Source organism: Crocodylus siamensis, chromosome 1 (assembly GCF_052110815.1).
Source record: "Crocodylus siamensis isolate JL-2025a chromosome 1, ASM5211081v1, whole genome shotgun sequence".
In the NCBI taxonomy this organism is placed as follows: domain Eukaryota; kingdom Metazoa; phylum Chordata; order Crocodylia; family Crocodylidae; genus Crocodylus; species Crocodylus siamensis.
The window spans coordinates 345,530,967-345,558,764 of record NC_143395.1 but is presented as its reverse complement, the minus strand read 5'-3'; the positions used below and the strand labels follow the sequence as shown (position 1 = coordinate 345,558,764).

The following is a 27,798-nucleotide window of genomic DNA, read 5'->3' as shown; positions in this document are numbered from 1 at the left end:
GATCTCTGATCCTAAAATCATGCATCCTGCCATGCACAAGTGGCATTATAGGAGGTGTGATTACTGGGATAAGAGATGAGATTCTATGTACCTTCAAATGAAGCTCTGCCAGTGTCCTTCCTTGAACATTTTTGGACTGAGCACAACCCTAAATAGAAAGATTTCTCACCAAAAAATATTATCAACAAGTTTGATGTATTTCTAGTCTATCAGCTATTTGGGGGGGGGGGTTGAATATTTTTTGAATATTTTTGATAACTAATATTTATTTTATTTTTATAGATTTACACATGTGCACGCATGCACACACACACACACACACAGAGTAAGAAATTGACTTAGCAGCATACGTATGCTCTCAGTGACTGCTTGTAATCCCCCAAGTCTCTCTTCCACTTGGCTTTAGTATTGTTTTCCTAACATTTAAGTACCAGATCTGAAAGCAAAATAATCTGTTTAACCTATTCAAATGGTCCTATGCCTCTGTGCACAAAAAGAGACTGGCCTTATAAAGCATGTGTGCTCTGCCTCTTCAGCAGTCTCTCCCAAATCTTAACCAAGCACTCCAAAAGGGCTGAATGGTGGTGAAAGGAACAAGAGGAAGAAAGTATAGTTCAAGACAGACAGGCAGGTTTCTCAAGTTTCTCCTCTTCCAGTTGAAAAATTGGGAGAAGGGGAGAAAAATCACAGGAAAAAGGAAAATGTATGATACACAAAATGTATCTTTTATTGTTTTCACTTTTCTACTTTTTACCTTCTCTTCTTTGGAATCACCCATATATCTGAGACTGCTTTCCTTGGCAGAGCCAAGCCAGGTTGTTTTTGAACTTGGATGGATACAAAGACCATCAATGGCAGGTCAGAACCTGTGACCCCCTCCAGATTTCAAACTTGAAGGGGGCGTGAACACAATAGCATAACTGAGGAAGGGCAACAGGGGCAGCAGCCCTTGGTAGTGCCATAGTGGCAAAGCACATACATCACCTTCACCACAGCAGTGGCTAATTGCATCGCCGCAACTGGCAAAGCAAGAGTTGGAGTTGCTTCCCTCATGCGTTGCAGATGCCCTAGGCACAGGGCTGTACTGGTATGCCTCCATACGAGCATTTAATTCCTCCATCTTTGTACTAGAAAACTAAGCCAGAAATTGTGTCTTCTAACTCAGTCAGTTTTTCAACTCTACTGTACTAGAAGGGGAAGAAAGAACTTACCAAGATAGATTGCAAAGCTACCTTTTCTAACATTTTTCCTTCATACACTACACGAAATCAATCATACAGTAAAATTAAATATTTAATCAACTGGTAATTAATCTATGAACCTTAATGTGCAGCATCCCATCATGGAAACAGGACGTCAAATACTGTGATTACAAAACAGCTGGGTATTTTTCAATGAAATAATGTTTATTGGGAAATGGTGATACATTTAAACTACACTTTTTCCACATAATATATCAGTTTAAATTAAAATTCTGTCAGGGATGTTGCTTAGCTCCACAGTAAATTTATGGTCAAAAACAAGGGGAAGAGAGGCAAGATACTCACCAGGGGTACAGAAAATCCATGACCTGACTTGGGGCCTCCCATATCTGTCATGAATGCCAAAACCACTAGTTTATAAAGTCAACCTCTTTCTTTCTCTGCCCAGTGCATATCTAATTAGCTATGAAAAGTGGAACCACTTGAGAGGCTGACTGTATAGTCTTGAGCAGGGCTGTCCAGCTGTTGAGTGATTGGGGAATGCATGCTCCATGTCTTGCAATCTGCATTCCATGCCACGGGTCCCCTACTCCTTCCAATTGTACCACACTGGCACTCCCATGCCACATCAGATGACCCCCTACACTGTGCTATGGGTGACCTGTTGCACTATGAAGGATTTCCAGGTCCTCTTGAGCTTCCTAGAGCAGCCCATGACTTGGCATTAAGACAACTCTGGTTTAGAGAGGTACCAATGAAAGACCCATTTTCAAATCTCTGCTCTTCCAAGTTTAGGCAGACTGTATTCCAGGTGAGGACCCCATCTATTTTACTGGGTAAGCTGTCTCTTTCAATTGTTTTTATGTCATATGTTTTCAAAAGGTCTTGTTTTGTCTTGATGTGAAATTTTCATGGCATAGGAGAATTATTTCCTGCTCAGCTCTAATCATGTCACTATAGGGAAATGTAGTCATAAAAGCAAAAGTGAATAACAAGACTTAATAAATGCAATGTTTAACAAAAATAAGATAATGAGTTTGGTAATATTTTAGTGTAAGTTTTTGGTTTTTTTAAACTTTGAAAGTCAAGGATTTTTTGGTTTTGTTTTGTTGTTTACCTATAATTTCAATTGCTACCATGATATATTTTGGGGAAAGTGAAAAGGGAAAAATCTCTTGGTATTTATGCCTCATTAACATTTATGACTTATTACCTTTATGCCCCAGTCCTAGATTCTGTGGCTGTCCAGGTAGTCACCTAAAAATCCTTATTCACTGGTTTTGTATATCATTTACTGAGCAATTATTGTAGTTAAATATCAAGTCATAGGTTCAATGTTTTCTAAAGTCTGGAAAAAGAAGGGTTTCTTTAAAAAAAGAAGAAAAAAGAAACCAAGCTCTTATTTAACTTCTCAGAAAACTTTAAAGTTCTATAGTGCTTTCAAATCTTTTCCTAGAATTTTCCCCTTCTGTTACCTTTTATACATCAGTGAGGTTTTTTTATTTTTTCTGACAGCTCTGTGGATCATATAAAAATGGTTTAAATCTTTAAGAAAATTAACTAGGAATATTTCATTTACCTGGTTCTTATACAGTCTCATGCCTAAAAAAGACTTCTTAGTTTAAATAAATATAAATGATTCTTGAGACTATGCACTCAATCCTCTCCCTATTCTTCAAATCAGAAAGATTTATGCCTAATAATTATTCTGGAATGTTAAACTGTGAACTTTAAACTAAGTTTTACAAGAAAAAAGTAAAATATTAAAAACTTTACATACACGGGAAAACAAATTACTCATTCAAAATAAAACTTATTTCAAAATGATACCTACGTCTTCCAGCATAGGCCCCTGTATATTTCATATATCAAGAAATTACAAATATAAGGCCCCCTCTACATGTTATAGCTATTGTGCCATTACCTTGTCAACTGCACAATAAATTGAAACTGGTTACACATGCAATTATTTATTGCACCTTAAGAAGGTTCAACCAGCTATAAAGTTATTACTCAAAATTTTATAACTTTATAATTGTTTTTGATCCAACTTTAATTTGTATATGTAGGCAGTCCACTGCGAGACTGCAGCTACTGCAGTCTCCCAGCCATTGCTATCTTTCAGCTGTGTGGGGTTTCTCCCCATGGCTGGGACATCACAGCGACATCTCATGGCTGTGGGGGTTGAGAGGCCCATAGCTGGTGGGGCTCTTAGTCCAGGCTGCATATGTGGCACAGCTGGAACCAAGAGCTCCATCAGGTGTGGGACTCTCAGTCCTGGCTGGGCCACAAACACAGCCTGGACCGAGCGCCCCGCAGGTGTGCGTCTCTCGGTTCTGGCTGCACATGCCCCCCACAGCAGGGAGCCCCTTCAGCAAACCATGTTCCCACCCATGGGAGCCTGTTTCTTGCCAATGCAAGGGAAGTCCAGAACTGCGCTCTCCCTAAACTGGCAATAAAACATGATTGGATCTAATGTACAGTCCCACAATCGTGCCTCCTGCCATGCATGAATGGCATTGCAGAGGGCGCAGTTCTGTGGATCATGCATTACAGCCAATCATGCCTTTACCTGCAAGTGTAGAGGGAGGCTAAGACAAAGATTTCAGTCTTTTAGAGACCAAATTAACCACAACTCTGTGGATATTTGCATGTCTATTATGTTTGTATGGGTAATCAAGCAATTGCTGGCACCTAAAGAAGCTGCTGACTTGAGTTTAAAAAAAAATGGCCTTCTATATGTTTTTCTGAAGTAAACTGCCAACAGTTCTCCTTTTTTGGCTTCCTGTCCTTTGTTGGATATTTCTTTCCTTTGTACATGACTAAATTTTTGCCTGTAGAAATTGAACATAATATATTTGTATATCTGAGGGATGGGTACAAAGTAAATAGCAAGATAAACCAGAAAGTTGGAAAATATTTAATCAATTCTGCAATGACAAGCACCTTAAAATATGCAGTACAATAAGGACAAAAGCATTTGAAAGCGAAATGGATTTAATTTTCATATTTTCAAATGTTAATTAGCAAGGCTGCATTCTGAAGTACATACCAAACAAATTCTTTGACCTGGATTCTAAGGCTTCAAGTTTCTATAACCTTATTTTGCAACTTTTTTAACCTTATCCCCGCCCCTCCCCAGCAAGTCCCAGAGTTTACCTACAACAGCAGTGGCCGCTGGGGTGCTTGGGACCTGCTAGCACAGCCCTCCTGCATGGCACAGGGCTGCACAGCTTGGCCCCAGCCACCTGGCATCCAGCGCTGCTTCTGCCCCATCATGCCAGCCCAGCCTGGTGCAGTGCAGTGCCATGCCATGCACCTTCGGGTAGCTCCAGAACACTCAGGCTGTCACTTGGGATATTGTGCCACTCATGGGGACTGTGTGTCACACTGAATCAGGCCCTGCCTGCACAGAACTGGCCCAGCCCAACAGCACGTGGGGCCTGTGCAGGCAGGACCCAACCTGGTGCAACATGCAGTCTCCACAAGTGATGCAGGGCCCTGGGTGACAGCCCAATAAGCCTGAAGTAGCCCAAAGGTGCCATGCCCAGCCGAGCTGGGCCCATGCAATGTGATATAGGCAGCGCTGTGTGTCTGGAAGCCAGGACTGAGCCGCGCTGCCCTGCGCTACCCCTCACCATGTGGAGGGGGCTATGGACCATGTGGAGGGCAAGCAAGTCACCCACCTCTCCCAAGCAGCTCCTCCCCACCACAATCCTCCTCTCCCCCAAACCCCCACACCCATACAGCCCCGGTTCCCGTTCTCCCCACCCAGTTTCTACTTACCTGGGGATAGAGACCTGCTCTGGTTCCCTGCAGCTGACACCGCTCCTTGCCCTGCAAGGAGCAGCCATAAAGGTGCTTTGGCTGGCTACCAGAGCATCTCTTTGGAGGACGTGAGCCTCTGGTTGCCCTGCCCTGCTTTTTTTCTGTGGGACTTTTTTTGATACCTGGATATTCAGGTATCACATTGTGAGCCTGTGGCGGGCCAGTAGGGGGCACTCCTGTGTTGAGCCGCCCACCTCCCTGCGCCCGACCACCTTCCAGGCTCTGAATGCCTCCCTAGGGGGCGCCTTATGCTTGGCCGACCCCTCTCCCGGAGCACACTCGCTAGCCTGGGGGTAACGTCACTGCCACCACCCCGAGAAGGGACTGCCTTGGCCCTGTGTCCTCGGGGAAACACAGGCCTAATAGTCCGACGGGTACTTGACCCGGTACAGGCACTTGGGGCACTTCCCCAAGTCAAGGGGGCAAAAAGTAAAGTTTCCCTTAGTCCGCAGACCTAAGGGGTCTCTTAGGCGTAATTTAGTCCCACCCCTCAATAAGTCTCCCACACCAGTCAAAAAGGAGAACTTTATTGATTACAAGGGGTAGAGTAAACTAGGGTACTGGGTTGAGTAATATCTTAGAAATCCTAGAGAGCAAACAGTGTGGCTGAGGTACCCTTTTGATTACGTATCTGTGTTACTGCCAGCTAAATATCTAATCCGATTGAGTAGCTTACTCACAAGCATCCTCCAGAGTTCTCCACTTTCCCCTCTGGAGTCTTGGAGTGAGAGAGAGCTAGGTCCAGATGGTAAGGCTCCTCTGTCTCCCCTGCTTTGCTGCTGCTTCACCTCATGGCCGAAGAGAAAAGAGAGAGCCTCCTCCCCCTCCCAACCTATATAGCCCCTGTGACCTCATTCACTTGGTCCAGTGGAGGTCAGCCCCAGTTGGCTGTCAGCCAACCAATTTGAAATACATCACCTGTTACCAGGCGGATTCCAGCTCCCCAGGTAGAAACCCCCCATCCAGGTAATTGATGCAAGTCCCGTAGGCAGAGGGAGCAGGTTTCCCACCTCTCTTAGGAATGCAGTCAGCTCAAGTCACCTAAAGAGACAGGCCAGGGTGTGGTCCCCTCCATGCTGGCCCACCCTAATCAAATGGTTGCTACTCAGAGATTTTAGTCACAGTGTCACAGGGCAGAGATTTTGGGGAGAAACAAGATGGCTTTCTGCCACAGAGCCCACGCTGCAAATATGCAGTTAGGGGAATGATTTTTTGTTTCCAGTATGCCTCTTGTCACGTCTAAAATGGCTTTGAGATGTGGCAAGAGGCATGTTCAGGCTTGTCTGGATGTGCCCATCAATAGCAGATGAAAAACAACAAAGATTGGAAGACATTTGATTGATTATACAAAAAAGGCTTATGCAATAAAGGAACAGTTTTGTGTTTAGTATATTTTTCTTGGTTTTCTTCTTTTTTTTTTTAGTGAAGATCTGTCTGGATTAGCCATAGAGCTGCACTGAATTATTTCCTATAACTTTTGTAATAAATTCAATCTAGACCAGAAGAGCTCATTATTTCTGTAAAATAAATTATCTTGATTGTGTTCTTAATTTTATCAAACCATACAGGATTAAATTGCTACAGATATGTTTTTGGATTTTAGTAGGTTACATTTTTTGCCTCATTGATTCTGACTCATTTCTAATAATATTAATGCAGTATAACATTTGAGGCTTGTAATACGTGATGTATAAATTATTGTTCATAAGATCTTTATGTGTATGTACAAATTCTACAAATCCATTTTCAAGTATATTCACTGATCCACAAAAGCAAGATGAAGAAAAAAGGGAAAAGTAAAACTTCTCTTAGAAATACTTTGAATAATATAGCCAATTATGAAGTTTCTCTAAACCCAAAATAGGTGCAAATAGAACTATATGTCTCCAGCTAAAGAAATAGTGGTGCCTTAACCACACAAAGACCCAATGGTGTATTAGACTCAGGCTGGACTCTGACTTCACTTGAACCTAAATGAATAATTACCTCATCAGATAATATGCTACCTTGATTCACATACCATATGCTGACTAACCATGGACACTATATCATGTTTGTTCAGAATATTACAGAATGAGGCATACCTCATCTTATAGAAGATATTTGGGTAAAACAGATTAAAAACTACTTTCACCATAAAAATATACAGGACAGAAGCACACAATTGCTGGTAAATGAACATTTTTTCACAGAACAACTACTTTCTTTCTGACTTTCATAGTTTCATAGGTGGTTGGGTCGGAAGGGACTTATGTAGATCATCAAGTCTGACCCCTGCCATGGGCAGGAAAGAATGCTGGGGTCAAACGACCCTGGCTAGGTGATTATCTAGCCTCCTTTTGAAGACCCCCAGGGTAGGAGACAATGCCATTTCTCTTGGAAGTTGGTTCCAGATCCTATCCACCCTGACTGAAGTAGTGCCTCCTGATATCTAGCCTGAATCTACTCTCAGTCAACTTATGGCCGTTATTTCCTATTACTCCTAGTACAGTGTGGGGGAACAGGGACTCCCATTGCCTGCTAGTCCCCCTTGGCCAGTTTGTAGATGGCCACAAGATCCCCCCTCAGCCTTCTCATGTGGAGGCTGAACAGGTTCAGGTCCCATAGCATCCCCTCATAGGATGCTGCCCTGCTGCCCCCTGATCATGCAAGCGGTCCTCCTCTGGACCCTCTCGATGCTGTCCACATTCCTCCTGAAGTGCAGTGCCCACATTCCTCCTGAAGTGCGGTACTCCAACTGCGGCCTGACCAATGTCACATAGAGGAGGAGGATCACCTCCTTGGACCTGCTCATGATGCATCTGTGGATGCATGACAAGGTGTGGCTAGCCTTCCTGACCACGTCCCCACATTGGCGGCCCATGTTCATTTTGGAATCAATAATGGATTCAAAGATCCTTTTCTGCCTCTGCACTGATGAGAAGGGAGTTTCCCCAACCTGTAGGTACGCTGCTGGTTCTTCCTCCCCAGGTGCAATACCTTACACTTGTCTGTATTGAGTCCCATCTGGTTCTCATCTGTCCACCCCTGTAACCTGTCCAGACCTAGTTGTAGCTAGTCCCTCTCCTCCAGCGTGTCCAATCCTACCCACATCTTAGTGTCATCCATGAATTTGAACAAGATGCTTTTCACCCCCTTGTCCAAATTGCTGATGAAGATGTTGAACAGTACAGGCCCAAGGACCAGGCCCTGGGGGACTGCACTGCCCACATCCCTCTAAGTTCATAGAATCATAGCAGTAGGGTCAGAAGGGACCTTGTAGATCTTCAAGTCCGACCCCCCGCCTGGGCGGGAGAGAAGACTGGACTCAAATGAGTCCAGCCAGGTAGGCATCAAGCCTCTTGATTGAAAGAGGCTTGAAAAAGATCCATCCACCACCACGCTCTGGGTGCGGCCCTCCAGCCAATTTGCAACCCATCTGACTGTGTAGGCATTGATGCCACAGACGCCTAATTTCTTAATGACTTTTTTTTCTGTGCACAACGGAAACATACATAACATCTTCAAAAGATGAATCAGGTAACAAAATGTAATAACTTTATTGGACACTAAAAACAATAGACTATGGCTTTAGGTTCATTATAATCTCTGCCACCCTCTTAGAAGTCCACAAGTAATGGGGGCATCTATACGTCACCCTGTGGCAACATAGCGACATGCTACGTCACTCTACAGCATGCTACGGTAAGTAGTGATCGTGTGTCTACATGTGATTGCCAGCTACATCACCATAGTGGTGCGCTCCCTGGGTATAGCGTGCTACTATGGTGACAGTAGCAAAATGTAACCATGTGCTGTGTGTATGGTGCAGTAACCACCTGTACTGTGCCATGCTTTAGTACTTCCTTTTGGAAATACTAAAGCACAATGCCATAGCAATGTCACTGTATGGCAACATGTAGACACACCCGAGAATGCATACTTTTTGAATGGTCTTGTTCTTCTATGTGGAGAAGGCAGGGCCAGATGGCACCTCTCTCTTCTGCATAATTAGGATACCATTCCATTGCATTTCCCTTATTTTACAACTATTTTTGATTACTTCTCTTTCCTCCCAGTTCACTGAAATTCTCTGTTTCTTAAATTATTGCTCTCATTGACATGGACTTATTTTTTTCCTATCATCTAGCTTAGCCTACATCTGCTACTTTCTCAGATCTGAAAAAGACATTTTGTAACTGAAAGCTTGTCCAATCTCTCTCCAAACTATGCATCTGGTCCAGTGCAAAGTACCACAAAAAAACCCTGGCCTCCTGTACATTTTCTGGACCATAACAGCTAGAACAATACTCCAAACCTATGAATCATTTAAATCTGTTCACCACCCATGGGATTATGATGTCCTTTCTCCAGTTTAAAGCCATCATGATGGCTTGAAAGGAGCTACTTCTCAAGTAAGGTGCTATTCAACAAGAGTAGCAATGAGAGGAATCGTAACAGCATTTGGTTTCCAAATGCTGACAAGATTCCCTGGAAATTATAAGTAATGTGTCTCAAGATGTTAACATTTAAGCATGCTGAAACTGCCTTACCATGGTGTAGTTGTGAGCCACCTTCATGAGCTCTGTGCATCCCTGTGCATCTGCAAATGCTCGTATTCCCAAACAGTTGGAGGGGTGCAATAGCTTCATTAGAAAGTGGCAGCAAACTTCTACTACTTGTGGAAGTTGCAAGAGGCAGGCAGCTGCCAGAAGGTTTTCGATGGTATCCTCCTTCAGTTCCAAGCAACCTGAAAAGGGAGATTAAAGTACACATGCATTCTTGCTTCCTGAATATATGCTTACATAAGAATGCAAGATTTCAATAAGGTTTTACCAAATAAGCAACTGGGAACTGGGAATAATTAAATTTCCTGGGCATCCACAAATCATTCCATGGGTGATGTGGCTGTAGGTGTACAAAAGCCTTAGCAAGGTCAAACAATGGAAAATCCAAAGAAATCCATTTTGCAGGGGAGGGTTAAGCTAAAGTTGGTTAGGGCCCTCAGACATGACAAATCTTTAGATATTTTTTGCAATAAAAGGGTACTGAGGGAAACCTAGAATCATAGAAAATTAAGGTTGGAAGGGACCTCAGGATGTCATTTGGTCCAGCCCCTTGCTCACAGCAGGACCATCCCCAATTAGAAAATCCCAGCCAAGGCTTTGTCTAGCTGGATGGAGAGTCCACAGCCTCCCTGAGTAACCTGCTCCAGTGCTTTACTACTCTTCTAGTGAGAATGTTTTTCCTACTGTCTAACCTAAACTACCCTTGCTGCAACTTAAAACCATTGCTTCTTGTTTTTTAACTAGGTCTATGATGCAGTTTTGGTCACAATGAGCAAAGAACTGAAAAGATGCTAAGCTCCCAAAATGTGAAACTATTGCTAGTGGGAACATCCTCTAGTAAGACCCTTCTAAGTAATACTCAGTCTTTACCCTTAAAATAGGGCTATATAATTGGTGATCCATGGGCTGCTTGCAGCCCCTAGAGGTTATCATTCAGTGCAGGTGTGGCTCCCTACATCACAGTTCTGCTGTTGTCACTGGATTCTCTAGGATCCCCTTCCCCCACTCCAGCTTTTGTTTCTTGGGACAAGGGAGCCCACAGCCAAGGGGTACTCAGAGGGATCTAAGGAACTTGCATGACACTCATGCCATTTAGGAAGCGGGTACCCAGCACAAAGCCCTTAGCTACTCAGAAGTCAGACAGCCCTGCCTTAAAAGTATCTTGCATAAATAAATTATGTTTCCAAAATATACAGTAAACCATCTTTTCTTCCTAAAAATACAAACAACAAAAAGTTAATGAGTTTAAACATTAAATATTACAATACCATGTGGAGCACAGTTCCAATAAGCTGGTGGTCATTTAAAAGCCTGAACCCTAGCCTATGGTTCTATGACATTATCCTATAGAGGGAAGAAACAGTTTCCCCAAGTGGTTTGTAAAGGACTTAAGTATTAGGAACCATAATGACATGTGTCTTAAAGATATTATCAAGTAAATTAGATAAAAGATCAATAAATAAAGATGGAGTTGACAAAGGGAACTGGATTCCTAAAAAATGTGTTGATAAGTATATCTTAAACCTAGATATTATGACCTTTATTATGGCTTTAAACCTAGATATTATGAAGACTGTGATCACCCTAATACTGGAATCTAGGAAAAGACTCCCATTGTTTTCTGGAGTACAGCACTAAGTCCCCGACTTTTAAATAATTGTAAGGGTATAAATCCATTGACTTCAGTGAGACTGGTTGCTTTATACACTCTCACTCACTCAGTTTCAGAACAAATCCAGAACCTCCAAGCATTTAGTTCATTGTTATAGTAATAAGACTCAAACTAGGAACCATATGGGGTTAATTTTAAGTTGTGGTATATGAGAGCAGATCTTTAGTATCACTTAGGTCCTTGAGATCAAAGAAACGATGTACAACACCTGACTTAGCTAAAAGCCCACATATGCCAATACAAAATTAATCTTCCATTTGATTAATAACACATACCAATTTAACTTGCCATTTCACAGCACACTCTTTAGTTTTCACATACTTAGATTTTTTCTCAGAAAAAAGCAGTAGAAATATACGCTACATACAGGTTAACTCATTTTGTCAGGGTCCTTAACAGACAGGTTGGCCTGGGTTAATTGCTTAATTGACCACACCTGCCTGGTGACTTTGACTGGTAGCCCTACTTACATTAATATGCTAGCTGGCAAATTCTAGGACTTCCTAATTGGCTGCTGGGGCTGCCTTTTGATTTCCACCTGTGGTGGCATACTTGCGATCAGCCAACAGTTCTTTCTGAAGGTCTGCTGTGGTAATCTTCCCTGGATCACTTTTCAGCCTCTTATTTAAGATCAGGCAAAAGCCGGATCTTGGTGAGAGGGGAATCCCGGAAGGGGTAGCTCAGCTTCATTCTACTTCAAATGATGGCAACTGACCCTGGCAAAAAGAGGTTTTCTTGATACCTGAGAGATCCAGAATTCAGCTGAGGCAAGAGGAATGAGAGTAGGGTGTAAAAGAGTGTTTCCAAACCTAAGTGAGGATGATTCATAAACAGAAAGCATTTTTTCTTAAAGAAATTTTAATGGTATTGGTGGTGATATCTTTAAACATCTGGAGTATTTTAGGGAAGTGTCAATAGGATAGGGCAGCTCAATAGGATAGGTCCTTTTTAACACAAGTGTAAATAGATAAAGCATACTGAAGGAAGGTGATGGGGCTGTCATTTAGGTCAGTTTCTAACAAGAAGAGATCTGGAAAGGTGGCAATAGTAATAAAGAATCAGCATCAATTAAGTTGATAAAGGTGAAAGAAAGTATATGTAGATGATTGCAATACATGATAGTGGAAGTAAAAGAAATGGAGATTGAAGTTTTTAATATGTATGGCTCTGAAGTGAAAGGAAACCTTTTAAAGAAGCTGCTGATAGGTGTGGTGTGGGGATGGCCCTGGAGAGTCATGGAGGATTTTAATTATATTTTAAAGGAAGGCGATCAGGTAGGAAATGCTAGGACTGGGACCTTAGACAGCACTTCTAGACTTCTGAAGAGTATTTTAAGATTAACATTTTTTGATGTATTGAAAAAGGGAGAGAAATTTTAATGAAACTGGATTTCAGAGCAAAGTATCAGTCAAGGATTGATTCCATTCTCCCACCCCCCAAAACTGGTTGTGATTTAAAAAAGAGATTTTATGAGCCTTTCTTACCAGCCATTTTATGCTGAAAACAATTTTACAAACAGACAGATTCTCCCCAAAAGGGGAAGAGGTATGGAAGTTGAATGTATGACCTTTACGAGGTGTGAGATCTTCCAGTTATGTATAAGCTTGTGTAAGAACTGGAGAAGATGTGTTAAAATGAAGAAAAAGCGGTGGCTCATGGTAAAGAAGAGAGTTGAGGAGGCAAGCCAGACGGAGGAAGGAGGGATTTAAGAAGCTACAGCAGAGAATAGGGATGAAGAAGGGGAAGGGAAATAGGGAGATGTGTAACAAGGAAGTGTAACCTAAGCAGTACTCCAAGAGGTACCCCCTCTCCAAATGAAGGGATCAAAGCAGGTGCACAAATGCTGTGGGAGGTGTAGGGACTCTCCTCCCCTATAGAGCAGAGCCAGACCACCAATGAGGACTTAACCATATACCTTTTAATACTGGGAACATAACAGATATAAGTCAGAGGGTATAGTGGACACTACAATGCCCCAAAGGGGGCAGGATTCAACAAAGGTTAGACACTTAAATCACTGACCAAAAAACCAAGGTTAACAAAATGTAAAATACAAACAGCAGAATAAACAATACGGGTTGGTGAAATATAAAAAGGTGCAAAATGTCAAATGACAAGGAAACATAGGGTCTTGGTACCTGGAGGGGAAGAAAGACAGGGAAAATACAATAACCCCTTTCCACTGCAAGGGGACTTGCTTCTTGTTATCACACTCACCCCAAGTCACCTCATCTGAGACTTAAACCCAGATATCCCACATGGTAGGCAGGAATGCTGCCACACAGCTACCACTGGTGGCACTACTCCAGCTTGCTAGGGGCCTTGACCTTCCCAGAGCCCCGGTCTCACACTGAGCTGCCTGGCCTCTGATTGGAGGAGCTGGAAGCAGAGCTGGGAACCTCTCAGGTCCCTGCTCAGATCCTTGCTGGAGTGGGGGGGAGCCTCTCCTGCGGGCCACATGCCATGCTGCTGAGGGTTCCCACTGCTGCCTGCAGGTTCTGCTTTTTCAGGCTATTCTGGGGCAACTGCTCCTGCCCTGCTGGCTCAGATCTGTGAAGCTCCTTCTTTGTTGTCCCTCACTGGCCTCCCTCAAGTCAGCCGATGCTGACCCTTTTATCCCCCTCCAGGTGACCCAAGGGACCAATCAGGGGACATGGGGGTGAGTCTCTGGGGCCTGATTGGTGCGGAAAGGGAATCCCAAGTCCTCCAATCATCTCTTGCCCTTTCAAAACCCCTGGGCTATGTCACTGCCAGCTAGCCCATCACAGAAGTAAAAAGGTTAGAAGGGGTAAATGATAACATGTAAAGTTTAAGAAAATGGGTTGTTTGGTACTTTCATAGTAATAATTATACTGGCTTTTCAACCTGGTTTCCTCTCTGCCTAATATCCTGGCTTCCTAACTTGGTTTATTCCTAGAATCCAATCTCAGATTGACCTCCTGATTTCCTGATCCAGTCAATCCCTTTATTTTACTTGCTCATGCTGACCCCAGTTGTCACCCTGATTCCTGAGTGGCTCCAGGCCTGGCCCCCATGACTTGGCATAATAACAGCTTCCACTGAAGCCATTCTTCAGTTCATCTTCATACTATTCCACTCCTTGCTTTGATTTTGAAACAATGGTTGCATACACACATTCAAATAAACTGAGAGATTTCTCCCAGGTTTATTCTTCTGTAGAAAAACCTACTCACAGAAGAGAATGTAGTCCTCCAGCATTCCTCCTCACTCACCAACTCTACCCAAAGGAGACAGTGTGTTGCTTTTTGGACTCTGCTACTCCAGCAGGGAACAGAACACACCACCTTGACAATCCCTACACTTTACTTCAGTGAAACACAGGCTAACCATGGGCATTCTGGCAACATGTACAGAAATTAGCTCTCCCAAGATAATTTTTTCCTGGGAGTGATTTGTTATTCCCAAGTTAATTTCCTCCTGGATAACCCATTTTTACTCTGAGAGGAAAAGCCTTAACATCTGTATGCTTATGGTTTCTCTTAGGAGAGAAGCCACTTTCTCAGGAGAAACCAAATGTCTGTATGAGGACAATGCTGAAAGAGTCAACTGCTGACCTGGAAGTATTTCTTGTTCCACTTCACAAAAAAACATTCCCAATCTTGGTGCCTCACCCTATGCACTCTTTCTTGCTTAACCGCTGATTTATAGTGAAGCCAGCTATCTTCACATTTGCAATGGCTTCTCATAGTAAGAACAGAAATGGAGTGAGTAAAGAACTGGAAAAAAGAGGAGGACAAAGGAAGGTTTGTGAAGGAATTAAGATAAATGTTGGTGGCTGTAAAATTTAGAGAAGCGCAGTTTCATCCTTCTTTTGTATATTTCTTACTCTGTAAGATTTGGAAGCCTTGCAAACTGCCTTTGAGAAAATCTGAAAAAAAATCCTGTTATGATTATGAGGAAATGGTCTTTCACCTAGGCTTTCTGTTGGAACCAACGTAGAAGAAGGAAAGGCAATGCTGAGGACAAATTATTATTTATGCTAGACCTACAATCCACTTTAATCTTAAAGACACTCATGATAGCCCTAAGGAACAACCTCCGCATTAGGGAGATTAAAATAGGCTTGAGGACAAACAAATTAATCTTATTCACTGAAAAGATATTTCTTTAAATAAGTAATCTAGCTATTTTGCTGTAGGCTATAAAGGATTTTATGGTGGTACATAAGGAATTATCTGCTTTCAGTGTTAGCCCATCAAAGAAATAGACAAATGGCTTCAGATGCCTGGCGATAAGGGTATACTGAAGTTTGATAACTTTTCTTCAATACTTAATGTAACAACTTCTTGATGCTTTAGAAAACTAGGTAAAGACAAGACTATTATAGACTTCACTTAAATTAAAGAGGGTTGTTGCTATAGTGGAACTCGTTTTCTTTAAAAATGGATCGCATGCTACTTTTTGTACAAATAGAGTAATGGGAAGTGGTAGAACTCTTCAGGGCTTTGTTTCTGCAAAGTGTTAACATTGGTGACAAGTATATGTGCAAGGATCTTAATGTAACTCAAGGGGTAGGGACAGACATTACACATAAACTGGCTTAAGTGATCAGAAGCTGGTTTAAACCTGTAACAGAACAGATGTTCAGTGCATATAAATCATTTTGAAAATGGCTGAAAGTGGTTTGAATGCAGTATCAGACTTAACTGATTTGGCTCAAACCAGTTTGTGCAATGTCTGTCCCAGACCCCTGGATGGTTTAAGATAAACCAGACACACCCAGCATCCTGGCATGCTCTCTGGGCTGGGCAAGGCTCTCTGCTCCACAGCAGGACTGGCCCCTCCCCTCTGTTCCCTGGACACAGCTCCTCCAGCACAGACTTGCAGACATAGCAGGGTCTGCTGGCTTCCTCATGCCCACTCCCCTTCCCCTCTTGCCACTTGCTGCTTTAGGCACGGATCCCTTCTTTCCCTCTCCCACAGCATGGACCATAGCCGGCATTTGGTATGCTAGCTAGTGCTGTATAAGGCTCCGGCAGAGATTGCAGACACAGCAAGGTCTGCTGACTTCCCCTGCCCTATGCCTTCTCAAGCAGGAAATTCCCCACTTCCCTCTCCCCCTTCCATCTCCCACAGCATGGACCCTAGCCTTGTGGTGTGCTACCTAATGATGAGAGGTGTCTGTATGTATCTCTCTGATTTCACTGGGACAGGAAGGCAGACAGAACAAGGCTTTTGGAGCTAATTAACAAGTCACCCTGTAAGCTGTTGAAGAGTTTGAAGTAATGGGAGAGAGGCTACTGTTCTGCTAATCAGGTGATAAAGACTCTGATCTGCTCTGGGCTACCTTTATGGTGGCCACCATAGAGGACAGTCCAGTTATCCTCTGTCCTCTATTAATGTGAAACTGGATGCTTTTATGTCCTCTATTTTTCTCTTGAGGACATAAAGGCATCTGCTTCTGTATCATTAGAGGATAGAAGACAGAGTAGGAGAAAACTGGAATGTCCCCTATGATGGCCCCCCAGCTACCTTTCTTATCTGTCAGTTTGCTGCAGGCATTCTGACAAGCAGAGAGGGAGATTGAAAAGCTCTGTATCATCAACAGATGCATGCACTGCATACCTCCCCTTGCTTCAGAGTGCTAGCCCGTGGCTGGGGCCTGACAACTCTCCCACCCCTTGAGCAGCCAGCAGGAAAAAGCCTGGGTTGGTGCAGGCAGACATCCCTAATGAGAAGGTCCTGCCAGGGCCTGGGCATGCCCCACTCAGCTCAACTCTGTGCAAGGGAATGGAGGGCTGCTCTACAGCCCCCCAGCTTCTAGCCTGAGGCACTGCAGGCATGTGCCTGAATTTCTTCAGTCCAGAGGGATTGTCTGTATGGCTGCAAACTGGTTCAGCCTAGCCAGGTTAGACTAACCTGCAAAGGTTGAATCAATTTAGGCTCAGGCTTTTTGAATGTCTGTCCCTAGCCAAGGGCAGTAGGGGTGCTGATATCTTTTATTAAATTATCTGCATAGCTAGGAAAGATTTTAGACAAGCTTGGAACCATGGTAACATTTTACCGTGGTACCTTGCATCTGAAGGTTTGTTAAAATCTTGCATCTGAAGGTTTGTTAAAATCTCTCCCAACTATGCAGTAGGTCCAATAAAAGATATCACAAAAAATCCCCCACACACATTTCTTGCCCCACCATGGCTACAGCATTGCTCCAACACTTCCATGTGTTGCTTAAGTGCTTTTGTAAGTCTTACTACATTTTGGGGTATTAAATGGAAGGCAAGGGTGAAACCAAGTCACTTTTAAAAACGGCACCTTATTGCTTTCAAAATACCTGCATTTTTCGCTGATATCAAATGCTGTAGGACAGTTAGAAAAATGTAAACATATTAAATACGCTCCTTCATCTTTTTATTTTAAACATTAATGAGTGATTTTCATTTTTAGTGATTGAATGTTGAGAATGGGAAGATCTAGACATTCAGTCAACATTTCCTAATGGCTCTATTCAGGGGCTGTTAACTTTCAGTTAACCACTTACTCTTTTCTTTTTTCTTCTTTTTCATTTTTATTCAATAAGTATTTGAAAAGCTACTTAAGCCAGAGAAAAAGCAAATTAATTAAGATTTAAAATCTAATTTTGAGTTATGTTAAGATTAATAAAAAATTCATGGGAATAACGATTAAATAGAAATGTAATGGATCTTAAGTGTAACTCTAAATTATTGGTCTATTTGTGACAATTTTATGAGCATTGATTATGTGGAAATAAACATGTCGCTCTTTAGGATACATCCAAATCGTAAATACATAATTTGCATTACCTTGTTACCTGGCTTCACGATTAGGGACTTTTTATGTATTCTCTACTCCCCTCTTTCCATTGCTAAATCTTTTCCCAGGTCAACTGATTCATTTGTTTAGGTACTTTTTTTTTCTCTTGTTGTAGGGCATAGTCTGATTGTGTATGTGGGGTCCCTCCATCCATGGGAATATCCAAGGAAGTTGTAGAGATACTGAATTTAGGTGTATGATCAAGGCAATCACATACTCAGGCTGGGATAACTCCTTTTATTTTTGGTTGTGCAAACTTCCTGGTTCTGCCTCCTGTTTTAACCCTGGTCCTCTTGTAAGCTGACTGCCAATGCAGTCTAGGAAGTAGAATTCAAGTCTTATACCAAGTCATTGATTTTCAGATAAAAGCAGAGCATCTAGCCATTACTCTTTTGTTTATCCAATATTATATGAAATGCTTTCCAAAATAATTTAATTTAAAACTTTGCTTTGAAGTCCTGTTTTGGGATAGCAGTGTTTAGCCTGTGAAATGGGCAAGCTTTATGAGCAACACATGATAGACTGGAGGGACAGGGCGTATGGTGGCAGATGTGTCATGGAACAAAAAGCAGAGGCTCACCTTGGGCAGAGGGTACAGGACAGGAAGCAGAAAACAGAGCAGCAGCTTGATCAGGGAAAAAAGGGAAGAGATCAGAAAGCTGAGCAGCAGATCAGGTAAGGGAAAGATATCAGAGTGGCACTCGAGGAGTATGTAGAGCTAAATTTGTGACTCAGTTTGGGTGGCCCCAATATATTAGGAAGCTGCTTTTTTTCAAGCTGTCCTCGGCAAGTAATTTCTTTCAGATTTCACTCAAGATGAACTCAAATATGTGACAAATGTGCTACGATGATCAAGTCATGCTCTATGATTTTTACTCACCATTTGTCCTCAAGGATGCAATATGGTAAATATTTTGAGTCTCAAGCTGCATTAACATCCAATAATATTTTGAAGACTAACTCTTCTTTGGATGTAGTCCTTGCCACCCTAATTTATGTCTTTGTTAATTCCTAGCAACAGGGCCTTCACAGGTTAATCAAGGAACTTTAGAATTTTGTCAAGGTGCAATGGTTCTACACTGATCAAGATTTAATGAATTCAAGTCTTCAGGTTGGATCATCATGTTTTCTTTTTTACTTACAAATCTATATAAGGATTGAGAACTTCAGTTAATATACTGAAGCTCTCTCCATGCTACAGTACTGTGTTTGTGATCAGCTGAATACTCCCAAATTTCAAAGAGGTGAATGGTGGTAGAACATGCTGCCATCAGAGAAAATTATTTCCTCCCTGCTCTGTTGTCTGTTTGTCTGACCTGCACAGCCCCAGCAGGGAAGACACCTAGCTCCAGCACGTGGGGCTTCCCTCCCTGCTATGTGAGTTCACCAAGTGCTTGTAACTGGCAGGGAGCACCGGCAATACAGGCAGCTGTGCAAAGGCTGCGCCCCCAACCTGCAATGTGCAGCGCTGGCTAGAGCCATGCCCTGTCGAGCACCTGCACCCTGAGCGCCCCATGTGCTGCTGCTGCCACCACTTGCCAGGGCTGTGTTCCATAGGGGGCATGTGGGTCCCTCCCAGTTCATGTAAGTTCAATAGCAGCAAAAGGCTCATCTAAATATTTCAACATTACATTAAAAAAGCTATTTGTAAGATCAAGAAGGAGCCATTAGCTGATCAAATGAAGCAAAGAAACTGTTGCTTGTTTGCTTTTACAACTGTTCATCTTGAACTGCAAGAGGATTGAAAATAATAAATACATAGTGCGAGGATCTTTTTCCAAGAAAGATGTTCATATAGGTCAGAATTCTCTTGTTGCATAGGAACTGAGGTCTAGCTCTTAGGCACACTGCAAATAGATTTGGATTCTCTCCACTATTTAGATCTTACTCTATAACTTAAAAATACCTTGCTATAACTTATGACAACATAAAAAGAAACCCCTTTACTGACTGCATACCTCTCATTGTCACATCTCACCCCATGCTGGAACCTGTTAGAAGGATCATCAAACAATTACGGCATATGCTCAAAAAGATTAGACCTTGAGAGAAATATTCCTATTCTGCTCCTGGGTTCCAGACAGTCTCTAAAACTCACCCAAATCATCATAAGAAACAAAATCCCCAGTGATCAATACATGCTAAGTGGAACAGATCATTGACTTAGCAACAAATGCAAAACCTATCAACACCTCCCCATTGCCCTCATAATGGATATTCCTTTGGAATCAGTGGGTCCTATGTGTCTACATATGAAATTAATGTGAAGCAATGAACTCCAGAGCAGTTTGAACTGGAGTAAATTACTCCCGGGCACAGTATCTACACGTGCCTAGGACAGCAGCAATTTGAGCTGGGGCAAAGTAGGCCAGGGTTGGCAGAGGGCACCAGGGGGTCAGTCCAAGGTTCTGGGTAGCAGTGTCGGGCAGCAAAAAGGCCAGCTGGAGCATGTGGGTGCTGAAAGTGTGAAGCTATGTGGCTAGGCAGGCAGGACTGACCAGGCGCAATGTATACCTATGGTCAGTATCTACACATGTGTTTAACCACAGTAAATTACTCCAGGATATGATAGTATTGTTCATAAGAGTCACTTCCTCCCCTTTTTTTCATTAAAGTTTTTATATATATATGTCCTCTGACCATCTCGTATAAGTTTGAGTTCCTGTTTGTACCTGTCATAACACTGACTGCAGAGAACACATGACAGTACTATTTTACACCAGCACAAAATAGTTTACTGCAGCCTGATATTGTTGCATATTTGGTCAGTGATGCTTTACTCTGCAGCTAATTAGTCTACTCCACAGTAAAGCACATGTGTAGCTGCAACCAGAATGTATTAGATCTCATTCAGCACATTAACTTTTCTCATAGACACTGCCAGGTATATTCTCACAGAAACTGCACTCGAGAATGCGCTCTCAAAGAAAAATGGTAAGAGTCAAAAACACACAATCACAAGAACCCTTTTCACAAAACAACTATTCCCTTTTTGACCTTACTTTTCTTGTGCTCAAGCAAAATGGACAAAAGACAGGCCTAGTAAAAGAAAGTCATAACCTTGCTGGACACTAAAAATAATGAACTAAACACAATCAACAATTTTATTGCTCATTTCAATTTACCTATATCTGTTAACCTCTCTGCACTCCACAGGTAACAACAAACAATTTTCCTCTGTTCTTCTACAAAACTAGGTCATCTATGCAACTTTACTTCTCTAGTTCTCATAACTCCCCTTTGATCCTCATTTACAGACCTCCTCTTTTCTTTTAAGTAACTGCTTCATTTATAAACAGAATTAAACACAAGCCACTTGTGCTTGGAAGCTTGTTTAACTTTTCTCTAAACTATACTGTTTGTCCAAAACCACTTCATTCTCACTCTATAGCTTAACTCACATAACTACATACATACATAAATACATACATACATATATATATGTGTGTAAAGAAATACTGTAATGCCAGTCCTGTTAGTGCATATAGTGAGACCTAAGTCTAGGAAAACAATGAGATGCCAAATCCAACAAGTCCAACAGTACAAAGCACAAAACATCCACACAAATCTTTCTAGCATATGAAACACCAAACTCTGGAGTTCAGCCACTGAATATAGTTCAACCTATTGCTAACTCTACAAAGAGTTGAGCATTTCTTCACCTACCTCAAGGCGATATTCATTTCGGATTCAAGAACTAGCTGTCCCTGAACTAAAACCCTTAAAAGGCCCAAGAGGTAGAGATGCTAATACAAAAGATATAGTTAAGACCACTTTCACTTAAGCAGAATTTTATATATTGTTTGAGGTAATATATAAAAGGTGAGCCACACTAAAAACTTGGTCCTAGAGCACTCACCCAGGTATTGGCAGGCCTGGATTCTGTACTTTCTTCAACCCTAAGGCACAAGAATAGAAACAAATGTGTGTGGGGCACTTTTAAAACCTACTAATGGAATTCTAACATTTTTCACAAAAAATCAGTTACTATCCCACCTATTAGGTGCCTAAATGGACCTAAGTGTGATCCTATTACAACCTTGTTCAAGTCCCTGAGAAAACAAAAGTTGTGTGCTTCTTCATCCTGCTCACTGCTTTATTGACTTACTCTTATGATTAAAATGATGGTATGCTACAAACAATTCAGACATGCCCGTCTCTTGAGAATTTCCTACTGGGCAGCTTAGGGTGAGAACAAACATTTGTGGCAGCCAGCTCAAGTTTAGATGGCTTAGTTTAAGCTGGGTCCCATGTGTGTAAGCATTCACTTAGAGGCACAGACAGCTGGGAGTAAATAAGTCTTGCGTGGGGCTTACACGATTGGGGGGGCTGACTGGTGGTTCAGTGAGGGGCCTGGCAGGTCTGGGGGGGCTGGCAGTTCTGTGGGGGGACCGGCAGGTCCAGCAGGGATTGGGGGGGGGGGCTGCCCAGTCTAGGAAAGGTAGTTGAGGGGGAGGTGGCAAATAGCTTGAACAGAGTTGGGGAGGGGAATTAAGAACAGAACAATCCTGGAGCAATGGTGAGTGGATGGACTTTCTCAGCCTCACAGCTCTGCTATGAATATATGAAAGCATTCACTGGGTTGGGTTAAATCTTGATTCATAGGATTTACCTTTTATCAATCTAAAGTTAGTTCTCAGGGTACTTAAATTGTAATGTATGTATATGTAATGTAAACATGCATAATGTTTGTATATACTGTTAGTATATTGCCTATTATGAGTCTGATTTCTAGGTGCCAAGTTATTCCTATTCATTTAATTTCACTTGCAGTTTCAATGAACTTCAGTGAAATTATGTGGTTGGGCATGAGATAAATGTATGTTTCATTTTTGCCTGCAACAACATTCATTGTAAAACTAGGTTCAGTAATGCACATTTATTTATTTTTTTAGGCTTTGGGAGCTGAACATTTCTGCACTCTAGATAACCATTCATTCCCTGCCCCCCCAAAAAGGAGGGGAAAAAAAGAAAAAGCCAGAAAACATTTTGCACCAAGCTTGGATGGGTTGAAAACAATTTCAGACAGACGAATTATTAAGGTAACTTCTTCCTACTCATGATAGATGACCAGCTCTGCAAAAGCCAGAACATTGCCTAGAGGCAATTGCCTGTGAAATGAAGACAACAGAGTTGCAGGTAAGTCAACTTAAAAAAATGTATTCACACAGATAACATTCTATTGTCCAGATGTTATGTGTGTTAATGCTTTCATATAACTTGGGGAGGTGGCAACTGTAGGATCAGGAGAAATTAATGTTACTTTAGATTTAAAGAAAGTACGCTTAACTATAAATTCTATAGAATAATTTTTCAGGGGAATTCATTTTTAGATTACTGGCAAGTCTCAAATAGTTCTAAAGCACTGTTCTTTTGTACCTTACATACAAATGTCAACAACTGCTCATCCACCATAATGAGACAAAGTATTGTTAAACAACAAAGATATATGTAGTTTAGTTCCATAGTTAACACCTCAAAATTAATTTTATATATATATTAAAACAAATCAATTAGTTTAAAAACATTCTTGGTATTTCCTTATGTGTGGCAGATATATGTCTTATAATAAATGCTTCTGGGAAGCATGTTTTTCATTAAATATACATTGTTTCCCTTAAGTTGTATAGTAAATGAGCTGCAGTAAAAAGGTAGCTGATCTAGGAAAGACTGGGCGAATCTACACAAGACATGTTACTGTGCCTTAGCCTAGTTTACTGTGCAGTATGGGCACACACCTACATGTACACACCCTTACTGCACAGTAAAAATGGCTCATACAGGTATCAAATTTAGTCATGATTCATTAAAGCACAGTAACACACGTGTAGACACAACCCAGCAGGGCCAGATGGGCTGTACTCCATGAGATGGTCTATCAGAGCCTCCCACATCCATTGCCTTGGCCCCTGCTGGTGGGTGTGTGGCTTGCCTGGTGCCTTCCTGGTGGTGGACTCACTGCTGGCACTGCCACTGCCACTGCAGTTGTGCTTCCACCAGCAGGCCATCTGTGCCAGCATGCCTCCTTTGCCTAGGCCTCCCAGAAGAACTCTACCTGGACCTCACAAATATTGTGCAGCACACACACTATTACAGTGACCCAGGGGGAGGCTGCTCTCAGCCACTTTGAGGTGGGCTGTGAGGGATCACCAGCTAAAAGTGTGCTTGGCAAGGGTACAGATCCGGCCAAGGCACTAATTAAAATGAGCCTGGAGGGGGTCCAAGTGCCTCGTGTAGAGCCTCATCAGCCACCGGAGTGGGTATGCTGGATCCCCAATGAGCAGAGATGGTTTGATGATGGTGCCAAGCTGCACATCCTCCACTCCTGGTGTAAAGTGCCCACTCTCCACAAGCATGCCCAATCCAGTGTTCCTGAATATACACACATCATAAGCGTTGCTCACCTAGCTGGTACTGATGTGGGTGAAGGTCCCCTCATGATCAACAACCGCCTGCAGGATCACTGAGTTGAATCCCCTGCAGTTATAGCTGGGGTGGATAGGTGACTGGGGTGTGGGTCCCATTCAGGGCCCCAATACATGGGGGGAACCCCAGTGGACAGAACCCTGAAACCACTGCCTGTGGGTGGTGGACATGGAGGACAGTGTCTTCCAGCATGTCCTGCAGGGCACTGCACACCTCCAGAATAGCCTCTGCAGTGCTGGCCTTGCCCACCCTGAACAGGTACCACAGGCTGGCAGGAATGGCCAACTTAATCAGTGCCAGGGCCAGGTTGGTGTTGGTGGAGAGGGCTGGGAACATGCCAGTGTCCTGGTATTCCAGGTGGGGCCAGAGCTGATGAAGCATGTGAGAAAAGGTGGCCCAGGTCATCCTGAAGGTGTTGACCCACTGCTTATCATCCCAGTCCCATTGCACAAGCCCCTGCCATCAGTCCTGGCTGGTGCAGCAGACCCAGAGGTGGTGTTGCTGGAGGTCCAGGAGGATGACAGCAGTCTCAGTAGTAGCCTCCTGAAGCTCCTTGTCATCATGGCTGGCAGTAGCAGCTGTGCAGTAGCGGGGACCTGGGAAGGTGTGTGGTGGTTGGCCAGGCAGCAACTATGTGTGGGGAAGCTGAGTAGAGCGAAATGGCTGTAAGCCAGGCAATGGTGACCACAGTGGGTGGGCAGTATGACTGAGGCAGGCAGAAGAATCAGGGGATCTTGTTCCTGGCTTCCAGGACCTAGGGCAGCCATAGCTGAGGACTGCAGATGGGGCAGGAACAGAACTGGCACATGCTGCCTGTGTCTATACCATGATGTTTGTCTGCCCACTGAAACTGGCTGCCCAGACACCATAGAGTAGGGTGGTGGTGGTGGGGGGGGGGTTTAAAGACACTGGCAGCTGGGTCTGGCTTAAGACATAGACACCAAGTGATGGCAGCTGGGATCGGATGCTGGAGCCCCACCCCCCACCACACCGGTGGCCACAGGGGCACATGGTGGGGGTGGAGGGAGCAGACACTAAACGTATTGCCAGACCACTGTACCTCCAGACACCTAAAAGTCACCTACTGTGCCTTAGCTTAACGTGCAGTAAATCTAGTCACAACTAATTGCACGTGTAGATGTACCCGCTTATTCTAAAGACTGACTAATTGGCATTCTAGAGTAAGTAATATTGATTAGATCATTTTGTTAATATATTTGCATAACTTAAGTTATTTGAATTAAATTAATGGTTCTAATGATGCTATAATTGAGTTTACACTGTAATGAAAACCGTACATTTTATGAATATGTAATTATTTCATTAGAAAATAAAATATCTTACCACATCTACTTCAATTAATGCCAAACTTGCCATTTATATCTCTATATTTTCTTCATATTCTCAACATTATTCAAGTTGGGTTTTAAGGATACATAGTATGATTTTAATTAATTTTGCTGTAGGGAATTCTTCCTCACAGCAATGTTAACATGCTTCATGATGATTAAAGGTGTGTTATTTGGCAGTTTAATTTCCTACCCCTCTTCTTAATATAACTCTTAGTTGAATAGTTACCTTTATAGAAGCCATCAGTTCTATACAAGACTTAAGTTCTGCTGTAACCATGTAATTCCACCTTGCAAATTTGTTAGAACTCTGTTTACTTATGCATCAGCAGGGGTCCTGGTTTTCTCTGATTTACAAAAATCCCTACTTTTCAGTTTTAAAAAAAGTAACCTAAAATCCACATTTTTTCATGATTAAAATGAAACCTCATTAATGTATAAAGTAGTGTTTCATTTTCATCACAGAAAATTGTGGATTTTGGCTTACTTTTTTAAAATCAAAAATTGGGAATGTTTTTAAATCAGAGAAAATCAGGAACCCTGGACCTCAGTGAACACAGTCCATTTTCAAAATATCTAGGGCAGATATTCAATGCACAAATACATAGAGAGGGTGATTTACTGTCAGTATGAAGGCTGTTTTTTTTTCTTTATGACTACTATGTTTAACATACTATTATTTTTTCTAAAAGAAAATAAACATTGTTGGAAAGGACTGAACATTACCAAAAACAACACCTATGTCCGTCCCCAAATCAACAGCCAATAACACTTTCACATAAAAGTACAAAAGTGAAAAGTGAAAAAGTGAAAAAAAAGCGAAAAAGTACTTTCACATAAAAGTACAAAAAAATCAGACAAATACCATGCTACAGATACTTAAGCACATGCATAATACTGTTCAGCTTAGTAGCTCCAAAGTTATGCAACTGTTTGCTTGAAGATGTTAAGAGCACAGTCCTTCATTCTTTACATATGGAAAACTTTATTGGCAATTGGAAGTTTCAATATTCACAGAATTTGTCCCTATGAAATATATTCCTCAATTTACAAGATAGGGGAACAGAAAAAGGTGAGTTTCTGAGAACCTCCTCTAAGTCTAGGACAGGTGAAAGCACAGAACACCTTGAATAATTAAGCCCACAAAGGTCATGTGTCTATTTTAGACTAGTGTGGAAGCTTAAGGATCTCCATAGGAATGTGTATAATCCTACCACTCAGGACTTGCTCATCCTCATTGGTTGTCACTGGCCATGCCTTCCTTTGATGTTAAAAGAAAATCCAAAGGGAAAAGCAAATACTGGGAGGCAAATTGCTGTTTCTCAATAGAATTCCTCCATCCATCCAGCTATTTGGGGTACAACTTCTGAATTACCATAAATCTTGCTATATCCACACAGTCTGGAAAATGCCACCAAATGGCCCCTTGAGTGGGTTAAGACCCATCCCACAGTACTGAGGCTTTTACTCTCGCAAACTCTTTGCCTAAGGTCAAACTCAAGCTTACATGCCTTCAAACTCTCAAAAGGAAGACTTCCGTGTAGCCCCACTAGGAATTATCTTCCCCTTTCTCTTTCACCAGTAGTCAGAACAATACTGGAGCTTCATTTCCACTCTATCCTACTTCAGAGGTCCCCCTGGAGCACCACAGCCAGCTCATTCAGTGCTCTGGCTGGCTCCGCATTCTGTTGTGGGAGCAAGCCCCTCCTCTCCACAGGGCAGGTCTCTCTAGCTGGTCCCTTTTTCTCTTCCTTTTAGGCTAAGAACATGGCACATCTCACTCACCAGCTAAGGCCCTTGCAGAACCTCCAAAGCATCATTCTAGCATTGGATCTCCCTCAGGTAAGTTTGACATTGCTGGTCTTCCTCTGCCAGCTCCACTGATCCTAGCTTCGGTTGGGTAATCGCTGTACCTCCATGAAGCTGCACGAGCTCCTGCTCCCGTGGCTCCCCTCTCCAGGAAAAGATCACTCATCCGG

General features: G+C 42.5%; 1 protein-coding gene across 2 annotated transcripts in view; it reads right to left on the bottom strand.

The window, feature by feature from the left end:
• KLHL1 (kelch like family member 1) overlaps positions 1 to 27,798 on the bottom strand; it is a 489,325-nt gene that overhangs the window by 316,336 nt on the left and 145,191 nt on the right. For both annotated transcript variants that reach the window (XM_090024576.1, XM_090024581.1), the window contains one exon: positions 9,563 to 9,759. In XM_090024576.1, the coding sequence (XP_089880702.1) occupies positions 9,563 to 9,759 (197 nt within the window). The remainder of the gene's footprint in view (positions 1 to 9,562; positions 9,760 to 27,798) is intronic.